Consider the following 12,805-nt stretch of genomic DNA (forward strand, 5'->3'; position numbering starts at 1 on the left):
AGTATGCCATATCCCCATCCTCTGTTTTGTACACGTGATGCAAACAGTAACATATTATAATTTTAACTCCCAAGAATCTCTTGCTTAAGAGGTTTCCAAATCTCCTGTCTGTTGTCAAAGCAGGATACAATGTTTACCAGGATTTATTTATTGTCGACATTATTTCGTTCTTGTCTTGGTATTTCCACAGTATTAATTCCTTGGCGTTTCGGGGTTTAGGTTTCTGGGATTTGGCAGACTCTGTTGGTAAATTAGCAGTCTCCTGCAGTATTTCCCTCTGTGTATTCTACTCCTTTAAGCTGCTGCCCTCTCTGTCTCCCTCTTCCACACTGAGCATTGCCCTATAGTAACATTCAAACCTCACGCTCCACAATAATCTACCGTATATTTACTAGAGGAAATGATTATTATGTGAGAAGGCAGAGAAGTGCTCTATGCACAGATGCTGCTTTGAAGAGTTTTACCAGTGTAACTCAATATTTCACTCGAATGTATCATGCTATTTAAGATTTAATGTTGTGTTGTTGTGCTGTGGCCATGCAGTAATGTGATTGATGTACTTCTAGAGAGCATTGGTTTGTGTGTGGGTATACCATATATTTATATATATATAAGTGTTTTTGAGCGTGCAAATGCCATGGTTTTTGACAGTGTTGTCCCCTTTCATTATCATGCCAGGTCAAATACTTCCTGTGGCAAAGTCTGCTTAGATTTGCTGTTGTATAGCACTCTGTTTACCCGTGTGGCCAGTCATGGTATAGTGCTTTAAGCAAGCACCTGATATCTAAATTATTCTCAATCATTCTACTTCACCTCACAAGCCTTGTGAGAGCAGTTTTAGGATATAAGAAACAGGAATATTTGGTTTAAAACCAAATTTGTCTTGTTCAAATAGTCACACAGTCCTTGTGAATTACATTACTGGTGTTAGACCGTAGCTAAATCAGCCAACTTTCCCCGAGATTAGCTGTTACGCTGCGTCCACTGCCCACCTCCAGCAGCTCCCTGTGATGACCCTGTCAAAGATGTCCCTCTGACAAGCCTCCCTATGTAAAGTCCAGGTGAGTTCCCTGCCCTATCAGCCCTCTCTCAGCCAGCCTGCATCTCCCTGTGTGCTGCTGCTGCTGCTGCTCCTCCTCACTGACCTTCCTGTCTGTGTTTGGCCTCGTGTTGCTGCTTCAGCCTGTCTGACTCTGTCCGTCTTTCTGTATGCCGACTGATTGCAACTTCAGGACTGTGTTACCCTTTTGGTTTGCTTTGCCTGGTTCTTTAAACCGTTCAATAGATGTATCTGGTGCCACCTGCTGTTCTTTGAATGAATAACCCTCCTTCTTTTTTGGTGAAATAGCAGGATGATCTGCACGGCATGACTGGATTAAACTCATGCTATGCACAATGTGCTTCAGATACATTTGCATAGCGTCTTCATCACTGGGTGGTTTAGGCGTGCTAGACATTATGAGTGACCTTATTAATCCTATGAGGTATGCATGGAACAGAGATAAACAAAAACACAAATAAAACTCCAGGAGTAGCCATTTGTCTGCTTTTTAATAATGGCAGTGTTAAGAATAAATGGATGTTCTCAAGTTCTGCACATGTACACTGCACGTGTTCATGTTTAAATACCGTGTGGTTCATCGTCCTTCTTCTTTTCTTTACAGGATTAACAGCGGAGCCACTTTTGATACCAAGACGGCAGTAGAAGGGCACTAGAGAAGTGCACCTCCATCATATGAAGACAGAGTTATTGTTGCACTTATTCCCTTTCAGTGTCAAAATGTCTCATTCTACGCCACAGTGACCAGTGTAGATGCAGTACACATAGAGTCTTGTGACACAGAGTCTGGCTTGTAATTTCTCTACATGGCTTTTGGAACTTTTTGAATAATTATTCTGTATTTTTCTTTCTCAATGAATGTATTCTTTGTTTGTACATTTCTTGACCCGTGTCAAAGAAACGCCACATTATTATTGAAAGACTCCTTTTCACACTGTGCAAAGCTGAATTGTGCCTTTTAAGAAAGATACAGGGTCATAACCCGTTACGTAAAGCCCCAGAACAAAGTCAGACTCACAACATCGGAAAAATCCCAATTTTAAGGCAACAGCAATGCAGCAGAATAGAGTCCAGTTGATATTATTAAAGAATGAGTTGATTCACGGTTTATGTGCCGGACCTCCTATTTGTTTTTCTTACTATTTCTCTATCAGTTAAAAAACTGTCGCTTTGACCTCTTGTGTTTACTTGAAATCTTTATGATCTGTTCAAAGAAAGAAACTTCACTTGAGTCTAAGATTTAATTTTGGTCTTTAGTTCTGTGATGAGACAGAATGCAGTACCATTATTTAGCCTTTAGATGGCACTATATAACACACAATCACCATACAGGTGACATCAATGTGCATGTACAGGTATCATCTGCTCGGTTACTGTTTGTATATGTATTTTTGATGTTCCTTTTGAAATCTACAGATAATGAATATTTTCTGCCAGATACAATAACCAGGGTGATTTTGATATCAGCCATGCTGGCAGATCCAGAACACTGCCAAAACTAGATTTTAGGAGGGTCACAAACACAAACAGCTGTACCTCAGAGACATTTTTTTTACTCTCTTCAAACGTACCAAAAGGTTAAAAGGTCCATTTTAACACAAGAATAATGTGCTACAAGTTCCTAAAACGATTATTTTTTCCCACTGATGATGAGTTGAACTCCATTTTCTACCGTTTCCATATTCAGAAACATTACTGACTAGTAAATATAGAATTAAACACTTTAGACTTTTTAACTGCACCTCAAGATGTCACTCACCACTCGGATACTTGGTCAATCTGAATCACTATGTTAAACATATTTAGAATGTTCCACTTTTTAATGCATCAGATCCTCAAGTTTTGTGACGTTGCTCACTTTGAAAGATGCGTCTCTTATCACATGGTTGATTTATTTCCTCTATGAGCCAATGTCATACACAATATACGGTGTAGTACAGTATATTAATATATAATCGCATATCGCAAGATCTCAGGTTTCTCAAGTAAAGTCCAGTTTTTATCAGAGAAATCCAATTTGTGCTTATTTCGCTAAAAGCCATACTATTCTACCAGATGATAAGGTACTGGTGCTCAACATTTAAACATTTGCTCGAAACAACAAAACGAGAGGGTAACTGTGTAACAGATCATTCTCTGTCTCTAGTAAAGCCATTTAATGAACAATACAGTGAATGTGCTGTTAATTTATTGTGCAAAGAAAGGCTTAGAAGGACTTGGTTGTATGATGAAGTTATATGACTGTGAAAGAATACATAAGTGTAATGTATGTCTATTTGACTGTTGTTCATTAGGCAATTGAATAAATGAAATTACACCAGTCCAACTCTGGTCGCGTTTCTCTTCCAGGCTACACTCTTTGGAGGTGAGTTCAATATTTAAGACACACATTCCTGACTTGTCATTCATCACAGATAAAGAGAGTACAAATCTCCTCGCTCTGTGGCCGTCGGTCCAATGTTTGAGTGGAAAGTGTCTTGGTGATTGGATTGCTCAGATTTTGTTTCTCATGTTTTAATCTGCAGCTGATCATCCGTTATCCGCACTTCTGTAGTTCAAACTATGTTCACATGATCTTGTCATGTTATTTTAACATTATTTCATACCGATCAGCAGATAATCTCCTAAAATAAATGGTAAACAGAAGATTTTGAGTCTTACCTCCCGTTCACAAATACTGTCTCCTCCCCCCCAGGTGTATGTTTTGTACCTGTCTCTACACAGCAACCCTGTTCATTGTGTCTGTTAGGTCCCAAGGTGACGAGCTGAGGGTGTCCGACTCCGATAATAACCGTCACTGGTGCGGCATCTCCGTCCTCCCGACAACACTCACTGACGCCAGCGGAGATGCCGACTCAGAGCCTGGAGCTACTGTCAAATCTCTCATTAAGTCCTTTGATACTGTTGGACAGAGTGAGCACCACACACACACACACACACACACACACACACAGGGAATCCCAACACAGCAGTGTAATTATAGAGGCGAACAGCTGGAGAGATCTCTGGATTTGTGTCATTTCTCGCATGCCATGCTTCGTAGCCTGGGTTGAACTGAACATTGTTGGCATCATGAAGGTAGATTAAAGCAGAAGACTTGTATAGGATTTGTTTTAGCCTGTATAGGGGAACTAATAAAGTTAACACTGTCAAATTATAAGTAAATAAGCATAACATATGAATGCCAACCATTTTTGATACTTGATACTACAAACAGAGTTCAGTAGAAGAAAGTATTTTAGGCCAAACATTGGTATGTGTTATCTACTTTTAGATACTACAGTACTTACAGTACTACTGCTTCTTGTTTATCTCAAGCTCTACTGGGGACATGTGTGTACTTTCCTCTTGTCTTTTGGTACAATAATCTGTGGGTATATTATCTGGTATTTCAGACGGACCGGGCCTCACAGTTCAAATGCATTCCTCCTCAAGAAGCCCGCTGAGTGGGATCCCTGTACGCACCGCTCCTGCTGCTGCTGTCTCCCCCGTCCAGGTATACGCCAAGATATTTATCCTTTCAACATGTAAAAGATATATATACTTCCTTGAAGTAATTCACTGTGTTTTATGTTCTTTTAGAGACACACTTACATAAAGCCTCTATCAAAGACATTAGAAAAAAGAATCAACCACGGAGAATTCTCTCATCATCACGGTAGGCAACCCAAATATGCTACGAAGTACAATTATGACTCTTTAGAAAACGATTCAATGTCGACACAGGGAGTAAAGATATGCAATCGTCCCACTTTGTTGTTTTTTTGGGATGTTTTATGATTTAACTCTGAAAGAAAACACTGTAAATGTGTTGAGCGAGCTCTTAAATATCTGCATCTGTAGTCACCAGGTGTAGCTCCTCTCGATCAGTTAATAAACACAGTAACATGAGCATCATGAGGATTTTGGTAACAGTATCTGTGACGCCCATGTTTATATCAGCGTACTTATATGCATTATAATCTGCATATAGTATTGCATAAACTCTTAAATATTCATAATGCTTAAACATAATCATACATAAAGGATTTTATAACGACCTATAAGGTCATGTATTATAATACTTCCTGGTCGCTCACTGACATGTTTTTGGAAGGATCATAATGTGATATAATTCCCATAGTTGTACTTCATTGCAATCTTTTCATGAAGCATTATAATGTGATTATAAGTTAGTCTACATGATCATTAGGCAAGTTAAGTAACTTCAGTTTATAAATATCATTAATCTATTCAAGAATGACGCATTAAAATGCAAAATAGAATTTTACTGAACTTAAGCAAACAATGACAACGTAGAGTAACTTCTAATCACATTATAATATATTATTCAAATATTATAATGTATTACTAACCATGGGAATTATAATACACTATGATCCTAACCAGCAATTATCAAGTCTTATGATAAGTCATTATACAATGCTTTATAATGTTTAATTGTATTGCTTACTTTGTTTCAAAGCCGTGTGATAATATCTATACGTTTGCAGAGCTAAGCCGATAATAACACACGAGTTTATTAATATGCATTATATACAAGGGCTTCATAGAAGGCCATGTAAAATCCTATTTCACTGAAACAGCAGGTGCCTTTTCTCAAACTAAAACTCGACTGCAAACAACTCTGCATTCCTCCTGTTGCAGTAAGACATGTTCAGGCGAGACGGAGGCCTTCAGGCAGGGTTAGTTGAAGTATTTTGAACTTAACGTAATGGGGAACCCTGGACCTGACTGTCACATTTCTTAGGAGCGTTTTTGTTTTACCATTACCATGTGTTCCATTTCTCTTTTCTAAAAACGCTCTTAAATGTCGATACGCGATCCATACTTTTGTTCCACTCCTAGTTTATTATTATCTAATGCACAATGTGCTTTATTACGTTTATTATGACTCCTCTGACTCCTGCAGATAAGTTTGTGGGCTGCGGTGAAGACATGAAACCTACCAGCCTGATGAGGAAGAGCCCTTCTCTAGAGTCTGTAATCAAACCCCCCGCCTCCCTCTGCAGCCGCACAGCCTCCTTCAGCTACAACAGAGGCCACAGCAAACTAAGGTGGGCTTCCCCAAAGGACTTTGTCTGACTCACAGTTATTTCCACTTGTTAAGCTGTGCAGGTTTCATTGGATCTCATGACATAACCGTAACCTCTGTTACTCTGGGAACACATTGTTGAAAACATCATGTGGTGATGGTATAAGCATCGGTTCATATAATGACTTCTCTACATGCGGTGTGAGTTTGTGCTGTCCACGCTGCAACCACACAGACTGCGGAATAATGACTTGCGTCAAAACCGGTTTCAATTCTGCATTTTGGTGCAGCAGAAGTTCCCCCTTAAGGTCCTGAATAAGAAGTGTGTTTACTTTGCAGGCCTTTTACGTGACAACATATTTTACCGCAAATCATTTTTAAATGTTGAAATTTGAGAGAGTTTGGAGAACACATCTGTGTCAACACTTTTATTGAGTGTTGACACAGATGGCTTTGACACAGTAAATGCTGTGTCCGCTTATCAGAAAGGGAAAATAGACAGATGTTCACCAAACACGTTTCATCCTCTGACCTCTGGCTTTCCAGACGGTCAGTTTCCCAAACAGACCACTTGTAGCTCTCCGTTCAGTTAGACCCGGGATCAGCTGCCGCTGAGACAGACTGTTTGAGTTGTTGTTACAGTGAGAAGGTGAAGTTGATGGAAGCAGACAAAATCTTGGCCATCACACTGGACACCAACCTCTCTGTCAACCAACATGTCATCTACTGTGTGACATGAATGCTACCGTCTGTCCGGCCTCATCTCATCCTCCGCCTGTCCAGCTGTTTAAACGCTGTCACACATTATCAATATAATTACATGTCACTTCATTGCAGACCTTCGGCGCAGGTCAAACAGAAATCAGTACATGTTTGTTTCACGTCAGGATAGAGTTGCTCCATCACTGCTGATGAACGTGCGTGCTCTCAAGCCTTGCAGGATTTGTTTGGACAGGGTCTTGCTACTTCTGGCCTCGCGGTGCCTCAAACGGAGAAATAATGAATTTAACAGCAGAGCGGCTGTGACGCGTGAAATGTTTACCATGTCCAGAGCAACGACCGTGTCTCGTGGTCTTCCCATGGCCCCATCTCCAGCACAGACCCCAGGGGAGCCTCTGAATAATACCGCAGAAAGACATCCGACCAATCTGTTTTAGCGCTTAATTGCTGTGCGGTGTAGACGTGCAATCAGGAGAGTGTGTGTGGCTATGTAAGCATGAGCGCAGAGATGGAAACGGTGCCACAACAAGCCCGTGCTAAAGCTTTACATCCCACACTGAACACTCAGAGCTGTATATAGTTGGCTTCACTCCAAAGTCAGCTTGACCTAAATCTGGACTCCAAAATAAATACACTGAACTCTAAAGCCACTTCAATCCTGTAATGGTAATACAAGATCAAGTTATAGAGTTGATTTTGCTGATGGAAAACCTGCTTTTCTGAGATGGAATGTTTGGAAATGAGATAACTAAACCTATAGCTTGGATAACTATAGGAAAGTACAGTAGATGTATTAATGGACCACTTTAATTCTTCGAGAGTCAAACGTTCATTTTCTTCATCATGGTGCTTTCTGTACAGAACAATGTACAATACCATCCTGTCATTATGCTTCTAAGGTTTTAAGATGTAGAGTTAATATTAAACTTACATCATGTTATTTGAAGACATCATGTTTGAGCATGAATTAGTTAAATGTTCTCATTATCATAACTGGATGCACTGTGTGTTTATGGGCATATTTGTTGCATTATGTGGTTGTTTTCATCTTTTCTCCTTTGTATCTTTCCTGATCTAAAAACATAGTTAGTAATAATAAGGAGTACCATTGTTAGGGTTAGTCAGCACTGTAAGAAATCTGGAAAGAATCATAGGTTTTTACATCAGGACCACTTACTTTGAACTAGTTTCCGACGTTCAAATTATTATTCTCCAGGCTAAATTCTTACTTAAATGAACACATTCTTATACTATGAGTAGTTACTTACAGAACTTGAATAACTGTGGTATTTATGAAGCTCACTTGATGTCTGTGTGTATTGAAGTTACGCTGATAACAGTTTGGTGGGGTAATTAAACACTGCACTTATCATCCTCCCAATGGCATGTTGTAAAAACAACCCTCTCTCTTTATATATGTGTGTGTGTGTGTGTGTGTGTGTGTGTGTGTGTGTGTGTGTGTGTGTGTGTGTGTGTGTGTGTGTGTGTGTGTGTGTGTGTGTGTGTGTGTGTGTGTGTGTGTGTGTGTGTGTGTGTGTGACTGCGGTTCGTGTTCCCCTGGTGACAGTGTGGAAAGAACGGACCCCTTGGCTGCACTGGCGCGGGAGTACGGAGGATCTAAGAGGAACGCTCTTCTGAAGTGGTGCCAGAAGAAAACAGAAGGCTATCCGGTAGGGATCACAGGCCGGAGACCTCACATATGCAAGGCGGTCTCCGTTCACTTTCACACCCTGCTTTATCCCCTGCATCTTTGTACAGCAGTTTTATTTTAGGCTCACACTTGTCAGACCCTCATTTAAAAATGAGATGACAGCTCCCACTCCCTCCCTTTATATTGCATCGATGCAGCATCGGTCCGTCTATGCCCTCGGGTCCTGTACTTATTTCATTTTTCCCCCCGCCATCACCGAGGTGTTCGAGTGTCGTGACACATTACTGTGTTTGCAGACACACCATTCATCCTTCCTGTCATCTCACTGGGGGCACGGAGGCACCGAGGTAATGGAAATGTTACAGACACGCTGGATTTATACATGTGTGTATAGCCCTGCTTGTTTTTATGCAAGCATGCATGTCCACTTGTTTATGCATTGTTATTGTGTTGTGTCCCCATCTGTGGCCCCGTGTCCATGGAGCCAAGTGCTGACAAGCGCCCAGCTTAGCTGCTCCCCTCATACCAGGTTTAAGGAGCCCATTGAGCCCAGTGGGATTAGAGATTTGTAATTATCCTGTTTGTGTGCCAGCATGCCAGCTAGCTAATGCTAACACTCTTAGCACCAGGCAGACTGGTCCCGACCTGTAAACTCTCACAGAATCAATTAAATATAAATGACTGTTCTCGTCTCGTGCCCTGTGTGGGGTCGGGCTAACAGCATGTAACGCTTGACCAAGTATGAAGAGGCGTTGGTGTCGATAGCTGCTTAAAAATAGACCCCGCTTCCCCAGTGGTAAATGGTCTGAAGAATTGGATGAGTTGTCAGATCAATAGTTCCTATTTCTGAAGCACAATGCTGCTCAGTGAACTTTGAGTCACCCTGCCTTCACCTGAAGCCGGGTGTTTGATGGTCGCACTGGACGCGTGATGACAAAACACACAGCAGATCGTCTGTGATGGAAATATCAGACCAGAAGAGATAAAAACCGCTGCTGACCAACACGACACTCTGATGATCTGCCTGATAAAATGCTGGATCTGGAACAGGCTGCCGTGGCTCACATTGTTCAGATTTTTAACACTCCTTTGTTGGACAACCTTGGGCAGCGGGAGCTTAATGACACCGGCTTGTAATGGAAGGTCACTGTTTCAGAACGGTTCTCCGCCAGCAGCTGCTTAGAGGGAGAGGTTTTACTTGAGAATTTCAGTTGAAAGTGCTTCAGAGGAAACTAACAAGTGAAAACTTGATTAGTCGACGCTGTAACGTAAAGTAATGCAGCTCTTTCAAAACAAAGACAGGCTAATATTTTCAGTATACAACTTCAAGTTGTTAAAAAACAGTTTTAATAGGGATTAAAAGGGCTTAACAAAGTCATGCGGTCTGATTTAAGTTACACATGCTAAAAGTCAGTGGTTGATGTACTCAGAGTATTTACTTTAGTAAAACTAGTAATACTACAATGTGAAAATGTTCTAGTCCTGCATTCAGTGTTTTACTTACTAAAAGTACAGAACTACCATCTGAGAAATGTATCATAAAATAATGAATTATGCAGAATCACCTGTCTGTTATAGTGCTCACATTTGAGAAGGTGGATCCAGAGATTTGGTATTTCTGCTTATTAGAAGACCTAAATGATTTTGATCAATTAAACAACGCTAACATTGGTTGATATTGTTGCAGCTGTCCAGGTGGAGCATATTTTAACTGCTGGACTTGTTGGATATAAGTTATTCTAGCAACTTTTATCACATTTGCTTTCATCTTCATATGTTTTGCATGTAAAATCTTACTCTGCAAAGAACAGTTGTTAAATACATGTAGTAGAGTAGAGGTTTAGTAGGATTGCTCAACGTTGTACGTAAGTACATGTGCTTAGTGACTCTCCACTGCTGCTTAAATGTAAACGGACTCCCGTCAAATAGTAACCCAGATGGAAATGCAGATCTCAGTTCAGTTCAGGACAGCTGTGTCCAACGACATGAAACCCTTAATGGAGCCTCGTTCCCATTTAAGTATGGAATCTATGATCCCGGCTCACAAAGGGCTTAGCCACACAGTGTGATTATTTGCAAGTATTCTGAATGCGATAAGAAGATTTGGCTACAAGGAGGGTTTCAGTCTGTGGTATAATCAGTCCCTCCTGGAGTAACTGTTCGAGCTGTGATCCTCTGTGTTTGTGCATTTTCTCCAAGTATGAGCCCGACCTGTAATTAGATTGATTCACAGACTATTAGCAGTTAACCTTCAAAATGTGCGACCGCCTCATACTGTATTGATTTCAGTGCATTCGATCATCATGCATATCTATTTACATATCTAATGGATCTGTTTCTAGCTCACTTGTGGCAGCTTTTCAAAAGGCTGTTTGTATGAAGGGAATAACAGTGTTTTTATATCAGTCCACCAGATCACGTTTCTATGGGACTTCTTCACATTATGTGATGCACTGAATTAGAGACGGGACAATAGGATTTTATGGCGGATCGCGATAAAAACACTCACAATAAGTTGACCTATTATCGGGATCATCGTGGAAATCATCACAAATGTCTTTAAAAAACTGTCTAGCTCACATTCATGGTAGACAAGTGAAAAATAACAAGGATAGGATACAAAAATAAATGTTTTTATCTATTTTTGCATTTCTTTATGCCAGGAGATTATGATTTATGATTATCTTATTTATTATTTTCACTAAAAAAGATGCGTGTGTTATCTGTGACACGATACAAATATGTGATTCCAGTATGTTTAAGTGCCATTTAAAGAGTTTTAAGCATATTTTGATGTTAATCGCAAGGACAATGCCTGTCCCATGCCTGCACTGAATACAGGTTGAGGTACAGTGCATTATACGACTGATCTACATAGTGGGAGATTAAGAAAAGCAGATAAATTAAATATTCATCTATGCGTCGAAACATTTGAGATGGATTGAGAAAAGTCCTGCAACTTAGATTAAGAAAGATTTCCCAAAAATGAGATCACATTACATTTGAGTTTCCCAGCAGAGAGAGGATTGGGGATTTTTTGCTTTTTCTGGTGAATTCCACGACCTTCCCCGTGACCCTGAATACAGGATAAGCTGTAGACAATGGATGAATGGATTCCACGACGTTCCACGGGGACTTTAGATGAGACATATAGTGTTGGTGCATCATGTACAGCGGGTAGATCCTGGATCAGTACTGCTCCAGAACGTTCTGGACCACAGGCCTGCACTCGAGTCTCACAGTGAGCCGGGGGGAAAGGTTACCGCCCGACGACGTGTTGTGCTTCATATGTCTGGTGAAAGGTCAGGCTGTTACAGGCCATGTGGTCAGAAGCCACTAATTTAAGGCTTAATGCCCGGAGACCGACTGATGGCTGTTTGTAGATCCAGGAAATACGGCGATCACCTGAAATACCTGCTTTGTCTGTCTCTGTCACGCCTGTTCTGCTCTGATAAAGATCAGTGAAGTTAGTTTTATAGATACATCCATATGCATTTTGTAGTCCTCGTGGAGTAAGGTCAAAGAGGTAATAACTCAACACCAATTGGCTCTTTAGTATAGACTGACCCAGCTGCGATTTATGCGTGGCTACATAATTAATGGTGACTTGGAGGTGCCGGCTTTGACCCTTAATGTTCACTTTCATAACAAGCCCTTATGTCATGCTCATCTGCCAGCACGGAGCCAGAAATGTGTTGCCGTGTTGGACGGGGACAAAGCCCGTGGGAGGGCCAGCCCTGTGTGCCAGCGTCTATTACATCCCCATTGTTGGTGGACCTCTTGGTCAAACAGCAGCCTAATTGAAGTGAAACACAAAACGTGAGCTATTGTGAGCATGCCGGGAGGCTATTTGATGTTTAGGTGCAATTAGCTGCCGAAGGCACCGTGAAGCTGTGTGATTAAAGCTGGACGCCCAACCCGATGTCACACGTAGCCCATTTACTGTGATCAATAATGTGCTGAAGAGGTAATCACCCCATGGAGATGATTAAATCACACCACAGTGTAGTTTGTGATGGGCTAGAAAAAGAAAGTAAAATCTCCCCTTAATTGTCATATCATCATATCAGGTAACATGTGTTCTGCAAATGCTTCTCTGTCTAATTAATGTGTCGGTGACCCGAGGGGTCCCCCCCCCCCAGCAGTGATGGTGGCCTACGTGCCGTTATTCATGCATCCAGTCGAGCCACGTGTGCATCTTTGCGTCTACGCTCTGATGTGTGTGCGGATGTGTTGGTGTCGACACTGTCTGCCATGTGGATCTTATCCCCGGACGGACCGTGACGGCTAACACGGTTAGAGAAAGGAAAACACACACAAGACGGATCGGACGGCCGTG

At 41.2% G+C, this 12,805-nt stretch overlaps 1 protein-coding gene across 4 annotated transcripts in view; it reads left to right on the forward strand.

The window, feature by feature from the left end:
- specc1 (sperm antigen with calponin homology and coiled-coil domains 1) overlaps positions 1-12,805 on the forward strand; it is a 67,276-nt gene that overhangs the window by 41,787 nt on the left and 12,684 nt on the right. For all 4 annotated transcript variants that reach the window (XM_084029784.1, XM_084029785.1, XM_084029786.1 and 1 more), the window contains 5 exons: positions 3,810-3,973; positions 4,456-4,556; positions 4,643-4,718; positions 5,973-6,117; positions 8,383-8,485. In XM_084029784.1, coding sequence (XP_083885910.1) covers positions 3,810-3,973; positions 4,456-4,556; positions 4,643-4,718; positions 5,973-6,117; positions 8,383-8,485 — 589 coding nt within the window. The remainder of the gene's footprint in view (positions 1-3,809; positions 3,974-4,455; positions 4,557-4,642; positions 4,719-5,972; positions 6,118-8,382; positions 8,486-12,805) is intronic.

This window comes from Eutrigla gurnardus (genome assembly GCF_963514095.1).
Source record: "Eutrigla gurnardus genome assembly, chromosome: 15".
NCBI classification, from domain to species: domain Eukaryota; kingdom Metazoa; phylum Chordata; class Actinopteri; order Perciformes; family Triglidae; genus Eutrigla; species Eutrigla gurnardus.